An 18,838-nucleotide genomic window follows, 5' to 3' on the forward strand; every position below is an offset into this window, starting at 1 on the left:
CTCCTGTTTACCTTTTTCTCTCTGACCTACAAGTAATTCCTCTTGTTGATATTACTGTATTAATATGGCTTGAGTCTCCACTTCCCTCTCTATTCGCCTTGATGTGCTTCCTTTCATCCCCTCTACATTCCTCCCCTGTGTTACTTACTGGTCTTGACCAGTCTCTCTGTTGTCTATTCCATCCTCCAAGCTCTCCTCTGCATTGCTAGCAGGAACCTTTTTCTTTTTTTTTTTTTTTTTTGATGTTTTTCAACTTTACAAAATTCGGTGTTTTACCAAAAAATTTGATGTTTTATAAAACTGGTACATGCTGTAACAAGTGAAACAATGCAGGAGTATATAAAGAATGTGAGAGCTCTTTTTAGCATACACATTTGATCATTTTACAGTTCCTCTGCTTAAAGGCCTTCAGGTAGTCTTCACTGCCCCATGCAGATAAGAAATTGTGCTTAACTGATACAACCCTAGCATGTAATAGGTATGACATTGAAGAGTCCACTAGGTAATAAGTGGGAAGAACCCTGCTAAGCTCAGTGCTAGGAGCTCTGGTGGGTTGTGGAGAGGCAGGGCAAGGTTACTTGAATTAGCAGGCAGGCTCTAGTGCCCCTTGTTGCACTTAGCTGCTTCCTTCTAGTCCACAAACATCTGGACCGATCAGGAGCAAAATTTAATGACAGCATCTCATCTCTTCTTCTGTTTCTCCCTTGACTGAGCCTAAACTAGCTGATTTAGGACCCACAAAGCCTCTCAGAACTAACTTCAACATCTAGATAACTTTCTCTTCCCACCCTAGAATGATGAACAAACAGAGAACAATATCAGACCTCTGAGAAAATTCAGCCATTCAACAGAAGGAAATAAACCTGAAAAATTAGAGTATTGTCTATAATCACAAAACTGCAAATTGGTGGAGCCGGAATTCTTTCATGCTATGGGAGCAAAGTTAGATCAGCACAGTAGAAGGTCCTAGACAGTCTCTGGCTCTGCCTGACGTGCTGTTGCACACCAGCCTGATAGCATGTGTCACTGCAAATGAAGCCTCAGCCAAATGTCACTTTATGTCACAGCCTTGAGAGTTCTCTTGAAAGGTCAGAATCATAGAACATCATTAGGCTTCTGTGCTTTATTAGCTCAGAAGTTATGTTTTACAGTTCTATAGCTTTACTACTTAATAAGCATAATATTTTGATGAAAATCTCTGAAATAATGGTGAAAAATTGACAAACCATGGGTTTAGAGAGAAGATGAAGAATCTGGAACCTGAATTCTAAGAGCTGGTGTGCATTTGTTTATGAGTCTGGCAAGTCACTTTACTTCTTTGGACTTAGTGGTTAAATACCTCTTGTATTAAAAGTAGATATAAAATATTGTAATTCTGTTTTTTGTATCCAGCTGTATATAATCATGTGAACCATTTCAGTAGAAAAGTAAAAGTGACTGAAGAGATTAAAAATAGATGCTATTCAAACTTTTTGCCCGTAATCATGTTAACCTGTTTATTTACTTAGAAAGTGTTCCTTTTACTCCCCTAGGTACAATAGAGATTAACCTGTACTCTGATTAAGGTATGCAATATATTATCTACCCTCATGTACCCCTGTATACTCTTGCTTTAACAATTTATAACTTAATTTTAAAAAAATAGAAAAAAGTGAGTAACATTTGCAGTAGTATGAATAGCACTGGAATCAACATACCCTCCAATTTCTTTTTTAGTTGAAACATAGTTGACATGTAATACTAGTTCCAGGTGTACAACATAGTGATTCAGCAATTGTGTATACGTTACAAAATGCTCACTGTGGTAAGTGTAGTTACCGCCTGTCCCCATACACTTACTACATCATCAACTGTATTCCCATGCTGTACTTTTCCTTCCCATGACTTATTTATTTTACAGCTGCAAGTTGTAACCTCTGACTTTGAAGTCAGACAGGCCTAGGGGAGGTTACTTGCTCTGAGTTTCCGTGTCTACACTTGTAAATAAGGATTTTAAGTAAGTGTGTTGTCATGAGAATTTCAGATCATGTATTTAAAGCAGCTAGTGCAGTGCTTTACCAGTGGCTTTGCAAGTGTGATTGATGATGGATATGAATAGTTATTGTTGATGATATGCTGTGTCTGGTTGGAGATGAATTAGGAGAGCTTTTAAAATGTCTCATTATATGAATTCAGGCTACATGAAGCTTTTGATTACAGAAAATGACATAGTTTAGTAGGTGAGAACATGAGCCCAGGTGCTCATAGTAATTTTACCAGTAGATTTTCTAATATTGTCCCTCTAATGCTTAGTAAGTTTTTCCCTTTGAGGTAATCATTTTAAGGGAAAAAAAATACTTTTAGTGCCTAGTGTGTGGATAACATATAAAATATGTTAAGCAACTAATTAAGTATTCTGTTGTTTTTGTTGCTTAGGTTAGGTGATTCTTTTTTTTTTTTAAGATTTTACTTTATTTTGTTTATTTATTTACTTTTTGAGAGAGCACACGCTCTCTCGTACATATGAGCTGGGGAGAGAGGCAGAGGAGAGAGAGGGAGATTCCCAAACAGGCTCTGTGCTGTCAGTGCAGACAGAGCCCGACACAGGGCTTGATCTCACAAACCATGAGATCATGACCTGAGCTGAAATCAAGAGTCGGATGCTTACCCAACTGAGCTACCCAAGGCGCCCTTCTCTACACCCAACATGGGGCGTGAACTCACAACCCCAAGATCAAGAGTCACGCTTCACTGCACCACTGATTGAGCCATCCAGTCCTCCCAGGGTGATTCTAATTAGTTTTAAAATATAACAGTGAAAATTATATGCGATATATTGCTTTGCCATGAATCTTTCTGTGTTGTCTTTCTGTAAAAGCACTATGTGCAGATATAAATACTAATAGAACTCTACAGTTTTACAAACGCTTTTGGACATAATTATGCTAGTGAATATTAAATAATACTTAATGCTCTCAGTTTCCATGATAAACAATTTGGGAGCAATTATAAACCAGTATCAGTAATGTCATAGATAAAAGGATATAGTGCAACTTCAGAAGGGGCAGAAGAAATTTATCACCACCTGATTAGGTGGAGAGTTTGTCATTGGTTTTAAATTTATCTTTTTTATAAAGTTCTTTAAACATTAGGAGCTGACATAGATGAAACATCTTTTTCTCTGGTAATACTTGATAATTGACACAGCAGAAAGCTCTTCAATTTCTTTGTATTTTATAATTTAAAATTTATTTTATAGCGTTAGGAGGTTATGTATATGTATATTCCTGTTATCCATCAACTCCGCTGTGCTTTCAACTAATAATTTTGCCTCCTAGTTCTTTAAGGAAGTAGAAACTTATGTAAGAATTCTTTCATTTAGGACCACCAAATTTGTTCAACTATCTGCTTTTATTCCTAAATATTGCCTTTTCTCGAGACTATAATAGGGAAAAAGTGCTTCTGCTCCTATCCAAGGCCACCTTCTCCATTTGTACCATAGATCCCAATCCTTTCTACTTTTGCATATAATCCCTTCCATTTCTTATATCAAGAGTTTGCCAGTGTGGATCGTTCCCATTAGCAGGATGTGCTCTTGGACTTCTTAACTTTAAGTGTTATGGAATCCTTTGACCCTGCATTCTTCTCAAGCAGTTCATTCCTTTTCACAGTCCTCTATTCACATAGCTGGAAAGTATACTTCGTAGTGGCTGCTATACTTCATATCGCATTTTCTTCAACGTACTTCTCTTGTGCTTCTATCCCTGCAAATCCTTGAAATGGCTCATGTTCGAGTCAACGATTTGTCTTCACTTTGCCAAATCCATTGTCAGTTTGCTGTTCTGATTTTACTTCAGGTTGACTTCTTCCTAAACTTTGTCCTTTTAACACTCTGCATTGTAGCACACTTTTTTGGTTTTCCTTATACTTCATTAATAGTTTCTTCTCAATCTCCTTTATTAACTCTTCCACTTTAGGTGGAAATTTTGGAATACCTCAGGCTCTTCTCTGGGTATTTGATTTTTTTGGATCTACAAACTTTTTAGGTAACTTCATTCTAAAATCACCCACCTCTGGGGCACTTAGGTGGCCCAGCAGGTTGAGCCTGTGACTCTTGATTTTGGTTCAGGTCATGATCCCAGGGTCACGAGATCATCCAATCAGTCTCCTGTAGATTCTAGCTTTGAAATCTATCACAAGTTAGTCTCATTTTTTTTTCATCGCCACTTATATAGTACCTAGTAGTTAAGAATTTGTTTTGGAATCAGACAGCCTGGGTTCAAATTCTGATTCTCACAGTTTCTGTGGCCTGGGACAGGTTATTTAACCTCACCATACCTAGTGTTTTTGTGGGCAAAACTGTAAAATTATTAGAACAATGCTGAGACATAACACACTTTATTAACCTTGAGTGTTAGTAATGCTACCCCCACCACCACCTCCATTCCCATCCTAGTCCAGGCTTCCACCATCTCTTACTGGGATTGCTGCATTACCCTTCTGGTGGTTTTCTATACCTGCATCCTTGTCCTCCACTCATCTGCCTCAAATCCATTCTAACCCACATACAGCAGACAAGATGATTTTTCTCAGATAAATTACATAATGTCATTTTCAGGCTAGAGACAGTCTCAGGGCTTTACATTGATTATACTTGCTGTAAACTTCGGACTTACATGGCCAACAAAGCCTTTCATCTAGCCCCTGCTGACCTTTCTTAACTTTATCTCTTACCTCATTACTCCTTTCTTACTATGATACAGCTGTACTGCTCATTTTTCTTTAAACAGAATAAGTTATATCATCCTCAGGTCCTTTGTACTGTGCCTGGGATATACTGTTCCTTGTCCTCATCATTTAGATATTCATTTAATGTTCCCTTTCAGAGAGGCCTTCACTGACCACCCAAGGAAAAGAAGCCATTCCAAAAGTCAGTTTCTCAATACCTTAAGTTTCTGCCAAGAGCTTAACAGTATCTAATATTTGTATTTGTTTTTTACCTGCTTTCTCCATTAAAATGTGAATTCCAAAACTCTATTCCTGTGTGAGTTTAGACTATATCCCTAGACCATTGTGCAGTGTTCAGCTTCACCGTAAAGTGATAGAGAATCTTTTGAGAATGCAGTTGCCTTTATTTTTTACTTTCTTTGCCAACCTTCCTGATCTGTACTACAATGTCCTGAATGGACCCAAGTTCAGGAAAACAGCGCCTTACTTTCTTAGGCCTTAAGCTAGATTCAGCTCTCAGTTACCAACCAGACTCTTCATTCAGTACATAGTTGGATTTTTCCATGATTTGTTGACCACCGAGTTAACTTACCCATCTGAGCATAAAAGATTTGACACAGCTTCTGGTTTGATTTTAATATAGCACTTTTTGAGGTCTTGTTTCATGCACTTAATTTACCACTGAAATGCTCTCAAATGAGCCAGAAGGATTGGTTAAGCAGTTGTCACTTACATTCATCTTGTTAAGGCATTAAAAGTTACAAAATACATAATAGAGCTTGGTACCTGAATGGAAACATAAGATCATTGATCTCATTTTTAGTAGTTAACTTGTGAGTTTAAAGTTAACTAGCTATACTGTTTTTGGTTTAATAAATGACTTGCTTTGTCCCTGACTGAAGAAGTTTCTGTTGGTCTAGCAGATAAGGGCTGAAGAGGAAAATTATGACTTAATAATGATGAAAGGTATGTGAATGGATCTGTAAAATGAAGAAAGATGCTGAAATATGGGACATCCTTCATTCTACAACTGGAAAAAATGTCTAAAATAGCTTCTTTATTTTGAGCCACAGCACGGGGAACACCAACAACACAATACCTTACAAGGATTTCTTTTTTTGTATTTTACAGCAAGTCCAAATTTCTCTTTAGTAGTGTTAACATATTCTTTTGTACCATTCACTATCATTTCGATATTGTTGATGCTTTCTCCTTGTTCCTCTACTAAAAGAGATATCTGAATGAAAAGGTCCCTTAAATCTTTTATTTGGTTCTCCAAATTAACAAGTTCCTTGTGTCTTTGTTCTATCTCTGAGAGTTGTGCTTTAGTGATAGTGATTTCTGTAAGTAAGCTTTCATTAAAAACTTCCCATTTGCCTTGATAAAGCATATCATTTACTTCTTCTTCAGGCACTTCTTTTCCAGCAACTTCAAGCTGACGGAAAATAAATGTCTTGCACTTCTCCTGCTTTGCTGCTAATGTGTCATTGTATGCAAACATTGTTTGCTGAAATTGGCGGAACATCGCAGCATGCTGAGATTTAAGTATCCTTGTCACCACTGCTGATGGACCATTTTCAGCCTCTGACTTCTTAACTTCTTTTACTAAATCATCCAAACCTCTGTTAATGTGTTCTGCTTGTATTTTTATCTCCTTTGTAATGCTAGACTCTCTCTTAAGTAGACTAAACCTTCTCATTGAAGCCACCAGACTTCTCTGTTGCTGCCCAAATTTTTGAACATCATCTGTCAAATTGTTAATACTCTCCTGTAGTTTTTGGATCTCATGTAAGTGTCTCTCAGCTACCGGCTCTCTTTCATAAATAACAGCTTGCTGCAAAAACACCCCTTGTTCTTCTGCTTCTGTAGTCAACACATGCCTGTCTCTGGAGAGTTCGATTTCTTTTGTTCGTTGCTTTAGTTCTTGAAGTCGGTCTTTCATCTTCCGTTTCCTTTTAAGAAGCAAAAATGATTGTGTTGAACAAAGAAAAGTTTGGCATTTTCTCTCAGTAACGGTTGGCTTCACATAGCTAATGTGTGTCTCCCAGGAAAAATCCTCCTAGTTTTCTGAAAAGAGTTTGAAAAATTAGAAAAATCAGTAAGTATTTCCTCATAAAGATAACTGAATAGGAAAAGTAATGTAAAATAATTTATAAGTTACTGCATACCCTGTGGGCCTACTATGAGTCCTGTTCGGTTGGGTGAAATAGCTGAGAAAGCAGTGATAGAGATACAGTTGCCCCCAAATAAGTAGTTCAGTCTCATCTCATGATTCTGCCATTTAATAGCTTTTTGTGCATCTAGAGGATATATCTTAAAATGGAAGATTTGACCATATCTTCAACTTTTAGGAGTAAAAGGGCACTTTGAAAATGCCCTTATTACTAAAGATATTGTTCCTAATTAATTTGGTCTATGTAATGTTAAACTCATTTGCTAAATATGCATTTTAGTGACAGGGCAGATTCCATAGGAAAGATGGAAGCAATATAGATAATATTGGATTTTTTTTTTAATTTCTGAGGCTTCTAGATTGATTAACACATTTGACATAGCACTGTTTTTTTATCCATTATATACACACATATATATATATATGCATATATATATACATATCCATTATATCCACATATGCTTGGTTTGATTATGCTGACTCCTTATTCTTAGCATTCCTTTGCAAAGATATCCAGACTTAGAACAAAATTTCTACCAATTCATATTAAGTGCTATTTTTTCAGAAATGACAATATATAAAATGCTATTTTTGGGTGCTGATAGGGTTGACATCACATCCTGTGTTGGTCGTTATCCACAGGATTAAATTTGGTGTACATTATATATACACACACACATATACATGCACACACATATATATGTATATAATTTATGCAAACAGCCATGGGATAGTACCCAGGCTGTAGGAAATGGGGTGCCAAGTTAAAGTATATATAATTTATATATACATATATATGTGTTTAGGTCTATACACATGTATGTATATACATATATAATTTATATGTACATATATTGATTTATGTATATGTAATATATATACACTCATTGTTAGGCGTATATATAAAATGAAATGAGTAAGGGGAATGCAAACTGATGTATTCTCTGGAAAACAGTATGGAGTTTCCTCAAAAAGTTAAAAATAGAACTACCCTATGATCTACCAATTGCATTACTAGATATTTACCCAAAGGATACAAAAGTAATAATTCAAAGGAATACATGTACCCCTATGTTTATAGCAGTATTATTTACTTCCAAATTATGGACGTGTGTGTGTGTGTGTGTGTGTGTGTGTGTGTGTATGTGTATATATGTTATCTCACTGGAATTTAGATAAAAACAAAAATATATTTAAAAAGACAATCTATGTTAATAAAATACTTTATTTTCATAGAACATCTTGACTTAAGAAGGGCATTTAATAATGCCTTTCATGATATTTTTGCAGATAAGAAGCTGTTGGGGAGTTACAAATAGTGTGTTGAACCACACATAATATCAGTATAAGCCAGAGAAAAATCAGCCAGTATTGCTAATGTTATGCTGTTATGCTATGGGATGTAAGTGTTTGATATTGCTTATGCAAATATTTTTATCAGTGATTTGGGTGTTGTCACAGAAGGCATACTTATCAAATATGTTGATGACACATAATTTGGAGAGATCTTCAAGTACAGAGTTGGGATTCAAAGATTAAAATAGCATAGAACACTCTACTAAAAGGAACAAAATTATGTTTAACCAGGACGGATATAAAATATTGCAACTAATTGTTTAGAAAGCATCTTTACATCTATAAAATGGAAGATCCTATCTTCATGCAGTGCTGATCAAAATAACTGCAGGTTTTAGTTGATTATGAGCTTTATATCAGAATAATCATTATGCTTTCATGAATAATATTGTCATGTCTAGATTGACTAAGAAAGATATTTGTTCCACTGACTTTATGTTAGTCAAAGCAAATGAGAGAAGGACTGTGTTAAGTTCTGATGTTTTGAGATAAGAATTCAAAAATTGGGAATTTCCATACTATCACGGGAAGGTTGAGATTGGAAGACAATCTCAGGGACATAATACAAGGAGAATCACTGAAAAGAATGGAAATACTTTTCCTGCAACAGAGATGTAGGGAGTATCTACAACTGTTTTCTGAAATGTGTAGGTCTGTATGTATAAGAGGGACCAGACTTAACTTGGCATTAATCCAAGAGACGTGAGTGGAAATTACATGGAGAGAGGTTTGATTTAGTGTAAAGAAGACTTTTCAAATGAGTAGAGTTGTCCCAAGATAGAATGAACTGCTTCATGAGTTAATAGGCTTGTTGTCACTGGAGATGTTCAAGATTCTTGATTGATGACCCAGTTGATGATGTGGAAATGAGGCCTGCATTGCACGAAAAGTTAAACCAGTGTCCTAATAATATTCCTTTGGTTTTAAAGGACTGACATTCTGTCAAATAATTATTGAGGCTTACTATATGCAAAGTTTTAAATACTGTAGTATTTATTTAATAGTACCTGTCCTGGAATAATTTACTCTCTGAGGGGAGATGGGCAATATACAATTAAACAAATAAATGAGACAATTTTAGATCTTGATGGATCAATTAAGCAAATCTTCTCTAAGGTGGTATTTGAACTATGAGACCTACTGTTGAGAAGATGAAGAGCCATGGGATAGTACCCAGGCTGTAGGAAATGGGGTGCCAAGGCAATGAATGGGATTCCAGAAAGAAGCCTTATAAGTTAGCTAATCAATTTCCACATTTTTCTTATGGGAAAGTTGAGAATCAGAAAAGTTAAATGTCTTACCCAGAGCTTGTTAATGGTAGTACTGGTTAAATAATGCAAGATTTCCTGGCTTCTAGGCTAGTGCTTCTTCCAGTGTGAGATCTATAATATAAATTTCCCAGAATATATATATATATATATATATATATATAACATAAAGCTGGGATCATCTATATGCTCTTTTGTATTCAGTATTTTATTAAATGTCTGATGATCATGCTGGTGAAGATATTTAAAAACACTCAAAAACATTGGGAAGTGATTGTAGAAACTTTTTCTCATGTGGCAACTTTGTGAAAGCAGAATTACCACCCATAATTTACTATATACTTCTGGTAAAGACTCACCCTCTTTCTGGTGTAGAGGGAGGTTGATGCTAAAAAGTCAGTTAGCTTAATGATGTGTCTTGAATAGCTCCCTACTGTTCTTTGTTTGGTTTAGCATTATTTATTACTTCCTTATCTATATGCTCTCTCTGGTATTACCTTATTGATGCTGACAATAAACCCCTCCCCTTAGTGCTTAGGATGTCAGGTTGCTTGTAAACTTTGTCTTTTTTTATTTTTTTATTTTTTTTGGCTGAGGTAATTTCTTTATTTTACACTGCTTTTCTTCCAATCTCCCCCTCAACTTTATTGAGGAATAATTGACAAATATAATTGTATATTTTTAAAGTGTTCAGTGTGATGACTTCATATACATTGTGGAATGATTACCAGTTTCAATATAATGAATACATCCTTCACTTCACATAATTAGCCTTTTTTTTTGCATGTATGGTTAGAATACTTATGATGTACTCTGAGCAACTTTCAAATATATACACCATATTATTAACCACAGTCCCCATGCTGTACTTTATATCCTCAGAACCTATTTTTCTTTAAATTGAAAGTGTGTACTCTTTGACCTATCTCTGCTCATTTCAGTCTTTCCCCAGCCACCATTCTATTTCTATTCTGTTTCTATGAAATCAAATTTTTTTTTTTTTAAGATTCCACATGTAAGTGATACAATACAACATTTGTCTTTCTCTGTTTGGCTTATTTAACTTAGCATAATGTCCTCCAGTTTCATCCATGTTGTTGCAAATGTAGAATTTCCTTCTTTTATTTTTTAATTTTATTTCTTTTAATTTGCATCCAAATTAGTTAGCATATAGTGCAACGATGATTTCAGGAGTAGATTCCTTAGTTCCCCTTACCCATTTAGCCCACCCCCCCCCCCCCACAACCCTCCAGTAACCCTCTGTTTGTTCTCCATATTTATGAGTCTCTTATGCTTTGGCCTCTCCCTGTTTTTATATTATTTGTGTTTCCCTTCCCTTATGTTCATCTGTTTTGTCTCTTAAAGTCCTCATATGAGTGAAGTCATAGGATTTTTGTCTTTCTCTGACTGACTAATTTCACTTAGCATAATACCCTCCAGTTCCATCCACGTAGTTGCAAATGGCAAGATTTCATTCTTTTTGATTGCCGAGTAATACTCCATTATATATATTATATATATATATATATATAATATATATATAATATAAATATTACATACATTATATATATATAATATATATATTATATATATATAATATATATAATATATATATACCACATCTTCTTTATCCATTCATCCATCGATGGACATTTGGGCTCTTTCCATAGTTTAGCTATTGTCAATAGCGCTGCTATAAACATTGGGGTGCATGTGCCCCTTCGAAACAGCATATCTGTATCCCTTGGATAAATGCCTAGTAGTGCAATTGCTGGGTTGTAGGGTACTTCTGTTTTTAGTTTTTTGAGGAACCTCCATACTGTTTTCCAGAGTGGCTGCACCAGCTTGCATCCCCAAAACTTTGTCTTTTTTAAATTGGCTTTTAAAATATGATTTTTTTTCTCCTCAAATTAGCACACATAGACAGTTTAAGAAGTCAAATCACTTCAAAGCTTGTAAAGATATACAGCCAACCCTTGCCTGCCCCACCACGCCTCATTTCCATTTTCCCATTCCCAAAGGCAGTTGTTTCCAGCCCCTTAGCTGTATGTTACTTTTAAACTCTCTGTTTCTAGGTAATTTGCTTCCATAGGTGTTTCCGCTTTTTCAGTTTTAAATATTCTATTGTATCTCTGCTATGAAAGATGTGGTTTAACCACATTATACCCCCAGTCTTCCCTCAATTTTTTCCTCTCAGTATAGTTATATCACAATTTTTGGTTAGTATTCTGTGTTTACATTATTCTGACTACCCAAATATTACATATACCAGAGTCACAAAAGGTAGTATGGCTATATTTTCTTTCTCAGATAATTTTTTTCATTGTTTCTAGGCCTTTTCAGTGGATAAGGCTAGGAAATGTGTATTTTCACTTTAAGAAAGCTTTTTGTTGAAGTATTTGCACATATACAGAAAGTGTCCCAAATAAAAATGTATAGTTTGATGATTTTTCACAAAGTGAACACATCCATGTAACCACTACTCAGATCAAGAACCATGTAACTTTTAAATTTCTCTTGAAAATACTAATTACCTCAGGTTTTTAGTTGCTTAATTTTGTACATGTGCATTACTACTTCACTCTAAACTCTTGACTTGAACTGAAAATACCCTCTTAATATATTCAAATATAGTAGGTATTCTTTTTCTTTTATTTCATGTTGTTATTCCATCTTCTGAGGCTTCTTTCTCGAAACCCTCTAGTATGACCTGATTTACTACACAGCTGCTATGTTTGGATATTTTTCTCTTTTCTTGTGTATTATCTCCTCCTGATCCCTAGTTCCTCATCTCTATTCTTGGTTTATTCCCTTGATTTGGGGGCATACCATAGTTTCCTTTTAAAACATAAATGTGGTGATCACTTATATTTCTGAAAACATTTTTATTCTATCCTTAATACCGGAATGACAGATTTTCTGCAGATATAATTCTTACTTGGAAATTATATTCCATAGAATTTTGAAAACCTTGCTGCATTTTTATCTAACATTCTTTGTCGCCCTTAAGAAATCTGCCATAGAATTCCTGGTATTTTAAATAGGATCGTTTTTTTCCCCTTCCTTTCATAAAAGTCTTGGCCTTTTCTTTTTTAATCTCAGTGTTCTGAATTTTCACAATAACATGACTTGGGGTACATCTTTTTGCATTTATTTGCTGGAAGTTGAATGATTTTTCAGTCTGGAAAATTGATGTATTTAGGATTTTTTTCGGGGGGGGAAAGGAGGTTCCTAATTTTTCAAAAACTTCATCTTTTCCGTTCTCTTTGTATTACTTTCTTTAAAATTCCCCTTATTTGGATGTTAACTTTCTTAGCTATTCCTCTAACTTTCTTAGTGTCTGAAAGGTAAAGGGACTTGCCAGAGGCCACATAACTAAAAAGTGGCAGAACCTCATTCAGATACAAGACTACCTGATTGCAGATCTGTTCTTTTTCTGATTTCTATAGTGACTAGAAATAGGTTATCCTAGTGAAATATGCTCTAAATGAAGTTGATGTATATCAAGTAGTGTTTTTAGTATAAGTACTATAATAAATTAGTATAATTACTATAAAGACTAAAAAATAAAGTTCTTGCAGAAGGTAATATAGTATATCAGAGCTAAAATAATTATGTTGTTTGCAGCTTTATTATAACCTGTAGTATAATTAGACCAAATTAAGCACTTTACAGTTTAGAAGAGGAAAAAGATTTAATTCTATCTCATATACCTATGTTACAGAAAGTCTCCAAGAATCTTTGAATCCTATCCTTGATACCATGGTAGAGATAGGTATTGTTATATTTTGTTTAGGCTCACAGTCATAGGCTGAGATAAGAGAGATAAGAAGTAATACTTCATTTCTATATATGTACACAGATTTCTGTTTTCTACTAACCTGTTACTATGAATTCTTACAGCTACAATGTATATACTATGCTTTATATAGTTATGTTGTTTTTTGCACTTTTATTTTTGAAAAAACTGACTTTTATCCTTGATAACATGGGAAAAAGAAAAGGCTGAGTATTAGAGGCTCAGATGAGAGATGGGGGTGGTAGGGACCAAAACAAAACAGATTCTGATTTTTATATTCATGAAAATTAAGTCCTGTTTAATGCTTATCTATGGCTAAGTAGTTTTTGGCAATGCTTAAATTTCACAGTTCTCAAGAACCGCAATGTCCCCAACTTTCTCCTTGGTGGCATGGTTTAGAACAAATCCTGAAACAACCCCCTCTAACATTTTTATGGCTGGATAGATATGGTTTTGTTTGTTTGTTTGTTTGTTTGTTTTAATTAGCAATAAGTGATCAGTGCCATCAAAAGCCTTTTTCTCAAGCATCATAGTTTGAAAAAATGTTTTAAGGAATAGAATATTTCAGATTGCTATTGTAACACAGTATGCCTTTGTAAGTGCTTTTAGAAAAGTAAATTTTACTGTCACTGATTTTGGAAACCAACACATTTGACTCTCACCCTTGTTAAGGTTGTCTTTTCCTGGGTTTCTGTTCTTGAAAGATTAGTTCCCTAGTGTACCTCATTTTAATATTTTTTTTTCACATTTTAATATTTGAATAAAACATGCTTCAAGGAATCCTTCAAAATATATTGATAGTATTTTCTATTCATTAATATTAATAATTTTTCCAGAAAAAAACAAGTAAATATTCCACATCTTTTATTCTGTAGGTGTAAATATGTTACTGATATTAAAGAAAAAACAGACTTCCTTTCAGTGCTATGTATCATGGCATGCATATTATAATAAATAATGTTTATATAAAATCAGCGATACAGTTTATACTGTGTTGATCTTCATTTATAGATCCAATGCCTTTCTTTCTTTTCTTGTTTTAAATGTTTTATTTTATTTTTTTGAGAGACAGCATATTTCTTTTGAACATTTAATTTAAAGTGTATTTATGTTAAAGATACCTTAAATTATTAGATTATTTCTGGTTTCTTAGGAATAAATTCCTTTGTTGTGGCCACAGACTGTTTCTTCTGGTGGTGGGCAGCTGTATTTTGTGACCTTTGTCAGTAGTAGGTGATTATATTATACAAGGATGTCCTGAGTGCTCTGCATTATGGATACATCCTTAACCCATTTTTTTTTGTTTGTTTGTTTGTTTGTTTTTGGCATGACTAGGGCCCTCTGGAGTTTGCCTTCTTAGCCCAGGTACTATAAATATGGGCTTGATTTTTCTCTAGTGATTTTTCTATAGCCCAGGTATATACATATGGGTCTGGATTTTTTTCTTACTGATTTTTATAGCCTCAGTGGATACCTCACCTCCCACTGTAATCCTGACATTAAATCCAACAGATTTTCCTGTAACTGTATATGAACTATATTCTATTTTTTTCTAGTTTACCACTTTAGGAAGCTCAGTTTTAGTCCCCTATTATGCACAAATTCTAAACTGCAGCCTCTAAGGTAAAGTATTTGTATGGAGTTAGCTTTAATTCCTGCTTTCCATTTTGGCTGTGTGTCGCCTCTTCAATTCTAGCTTCTGGAAATTTCCCTTTCTTACTTCAAATGTAATGATGCAATTTTAAATTTTGTGTTTTTTCCCTTAAGACTACATCAAACATGTCTACATTTTTTTTTTTTTTTAATGTGTTTTATTTTGAGAGAGGGAGAGAGAAGTCCCAAGCAGGCTCCGCGCTGTCAGTGTGGAGCCTGACGTAGGGCTCCATCTCACAAATCATGTGAATTGAAACCATGAATCGAAACCTTAATCAACTGAGCCACCCAGGCACCCCGTACTTCCATATGTTTGTAGCAAGAGGGTGGGATATCTGTATATCTTGACTGAAAGTCATAGGTGATTATCTTTACAGAGTTAACATAGTTCAGAATGTTCCTTAAATTCTTCTTAATCTGCCCCAAAATTGACTTAATGTAGGAGGTACTCAGTTGCACTTAGATGTTACATATAAATTGTATTTCCTAGTAGTTACCTTTTCATAAGTACATGCATAACTATTTCCAATTTAACCTCTTAATTTTACAGCTTCATAAATTAGAATATTAAGTAAAGTGAGACATATAAGTATATTAGAATTTGAAAGTTGGAAGAGACAGAGTTCATGAAGCCATAAATGTGTAATTGCTTAGGCTACATGAAATTGATGAGACTACCATTGTATATAATCTTTCTGTACCTTAAATGTATTTTTCTTAATGTTGGAAGATTTCTATCCAAATATGAATCCTCTGTCAGTATGTTTAGCTTACTGTGTTGCTATACAATTTTTAATTGTACTGTTAATAACTGACTTATCTTGAGCTTAAATAGGATATTTGCAAAAAGAAAGAAGACTAATTTATAAATATGGTAATCAACTTTGACAATTTGTTCTGGGAAATAGAAAAGTAAACTTTGTATGACGTAAAACTTTCTCCACCCTATTACAAACAGGGAACATTCTCAGAAACAGAAATATGAGTAAAAATTACCTAATGCTTTAAGAAACATATACCTTGAGACAGATATTTACAGATTTATAGATTTTTTTTAGTAAGAAATTTCTTTCTACAGTTACTGTATTAAATACACACTATTTTAATAAATGTAACCAGTTTTTATCCAACATGAAATAGAGTATTCTTTTGCTTTTATGTGTGAAGACAACTTGTAACATTTTCCTAATTCAAAGTGAAAGCATCTGTTCATGGAAAATTCACCTCTTGGGCTGCTTAAATATGGAAAGCAAACTAAAAAGAAATATTGAAAATTGCATATATTTTCTCAGAGTTTAAATTCTCATATTTTTTATAATGCAGTCTTTCAGTACTTTTTTATTCTCCTCATTTGTTGTAAATAAATTGTTAAATTACCTTGCGTAATGTAACAGTAAGACCATTTTTGTTTAAATATTTAAGACTTTGGTATAATTTTGAACTCCCACTTATCTTATTAAGCTGTACATACATGAAAAGATTTTTATATTAAGTTTAAAACTACATAGCCATGGAGACAATGTGTTCTAAATATATCATAGCCAACTTTCAAGTCCACCCTTAAAACATTTAATAAAAGTCATTATTATTTTGATTGAAAATGGGCTATTTATTAAGATCTAACATGGTAGGAATTATAAAATAACTTTGAAGAAATATCAAAAAATAAAATAGGTTTTGGTTAAGCTTCTATAGATTACTTAATTCTGAACGTATCAGACTACCTATATATATGTTGCATTTAAATAGTACTGACTTAAGTTTTAAAACCATCAAATCAAATATATTTATATTAAGTTTTATAATTTAAGTACTTAGGATATACTTAAACATTAAAATATAGAATATAGAATATACTGAAACATTAAAACTCTGAGTACTTTGATATTTTTACTGTAGTCCTTTTATAACAAAGTTATTATCTAATTTCTTCCAATTTAAAAGATTTTCAGAAACAATGAAGAAATTAAGATCTTACAGGAAATTATCTTAACTTTAAAAATATTATACATGTGTGTCAATGTGTATATGTGTATGGACATAAGCGTCTTTTCACAATTAAATGTAAAAGTATTCTGAAAGTAAGCACAGTATGACTAATTTATAGTCTACAAAAGAAAGCATTTTAAGTTTGTTTTTAGAGGATCTGATTTTCTAGTGTTTCCAAAATGAGAAGTTATTTTTTAAAGGAATTAAAAGAAAAAGTTGATTTTTATTATAGTGGTTTATTTCAAAGAGCTCTAAACCCAAACCTTATTCAAGATATAGGAGTATAAATGAACAGATCAGTTACCTGGTCGAAATCTAAGCAAACCAGTAACTTTAATTATCTGTTGAGCTATTTTTAAATGTCACACATTTCAGTCTATGGATGTCTTGCATTGAAAAGTACAAAAAAGTAGTTTTATTTACCTTTGTCTTGTTCTTTTTGTTGCTTTTCCACCTGCAGTGTTGGAGTCCTGCCCTTGAGAGAACAGCTGAATTATCTGTAACGTTTCAATCAAATTATTGAAGCCTGTGTCTTATAGTTCACAAGCTAATTTCTGTATGGTTTTCATCTAGTTAATGTAATTGAAAGCCAAATAATGAAGTCAAATAAGTTAGACGTAGAGTTGTCCTTTTGCTGTTAGTATCAAATGAGAAGAACAAATTGCTTGCTTCACACCTGGAGGATCCGGTTTTGCCTGTTAGCTGCCTATTCTTTAGATTAAAGGAAGATCGTTTTCATTGGAGCTAGCCGGTAACAGGAAGTCCTTGTTAAACTGCCTACATAGAGCATTTGGCACAGGCTCTGTAATTTTGATCTTGTATTATGCATAAAAGATATTACGAAAAAGGTGGTTTGTCTTTAGATAGATGTTACTTTGCTTTCTTTAGGTATTAAAACTTGCTAAATGTTACAGAATTTGGAATAAATAGGAATGGAAACAAGCTTGGGGTGAAGCCTTTTTGTTCCATTTACTCTAAAATGATTGAATTCTACTTTATTTTAGGAAATCCCAAGGACTTAACTATGAAATCATTGAATTTCAGAACCATACCAGCCAGAAAAGAGCTCATATTTAAACCTTCCACTTCACTCTTCTTTTTACTTATGCTTGCTATTTTCACTTTGAAATAGTTTCAGTGTAGAAAACCTAAAGGTGTGCAGCAATATGTGATACTGTTTATAATATACAGTATAACAATTCAAAATTAATTTTCACTGGAGTGAAATACTTACAGGAAGTATTAGAAATGAAATTTCTCTCACCTTACTGAATTTTCTTACTCTCCCTTTTTTGCTGCTTGAGTTGTTATGATTTGAGGGTAAGAGGAGGGAAATTGCTATAATATCGTTGGAATGTTTCCAAAATAAGAAATAACTCCATCACACACTTACTGTTCACAGCACTCTTTGTGACAACAAATCACTGGAAACAACACAAAAGCCCTTCCATGTAGGCCTGGCTGAATAAATGGAACATCTGTATAATGACCGTTTTATTCATTAATAAAGAATATAGTAATAAAAAAGATTTCTTTATCCTACAGGGTAATTGTAGAATTTACAATTAAAAAAAGCATGCTAGTGCACAAAAGTGTATATAGTGTAGTAGTTTTTGAGGCAAAAAGGAAAGGTGGATATACACACAAATACTCCTCCCCCCCCCACCAATCAATAATGGTGAATTTCCATAGTCTCCAAATTGTGTACTTTAAAATACCATTTCCCCCATATATATGTTTATATGTTCAAAAAGAAGCAATGGGAGGATGAGCTAAAAACTAATGAAAAAAGTTACCTAGATGAGAATGGAAGGAATAGAGAGAGGGACAGGGAAAGAGATGGAAAATAGTTCTGATTGTACCTTGTTTTTACAGTTTTGAATTTGGAACCAT

At 33.8% G+C, this 18,838-nt stretch overlaps 2 protein-coding genes across 4 annotated transcripts in view; one reads left to right on the forward strand and one right to left on the reverse strand.

Annotated features, from left to right (window-relative positions):
- ARL13B (ADP ribosylation factor like GTPase 13B) overlaps positions 1-18,838 on the forward strand; it is a 66,843-nt gene that overhangs the window by 22,938 nt on the left and 25,067 nt on the right. The window lies entirely within an intron of this gene.
- Positions 5,519-17,568, reverse strand: STX19 (syntaxin 19). Its single transcript, XM_042955254.1, has 2 exons — positions 17,369-17,568; positions 5,519-6,774 (listed from the first exon to the last, which is right to left on the reverse strand). The coding sequence occupies exon 2, from the start codon at positions 6,647-6,649 to the stop codon at positions 5,765-5,767; it is 885 nt and encodes a 294-aa protein (XP_042811188.1). The 5' UTR covers positions 6,650-6,774; positions 17,369-17,568; the 3' UTR covers positions 5,519-5,764.

Source organism: Panthera leo, chromosome C2 (genome assembly GCF_018350215.1).
Source record: "Panthera leo isolate Ple1 chromosome C2, P.leo_Ple1_pat1.1, whole genome shotgun sequence".
In the NCBI taxonomy this organism is placed as follows: Eukaryota; Metazoa; Chordata; class Mammalia; order Carnivora; family Felidae; genus Panthera; species Panthera leo.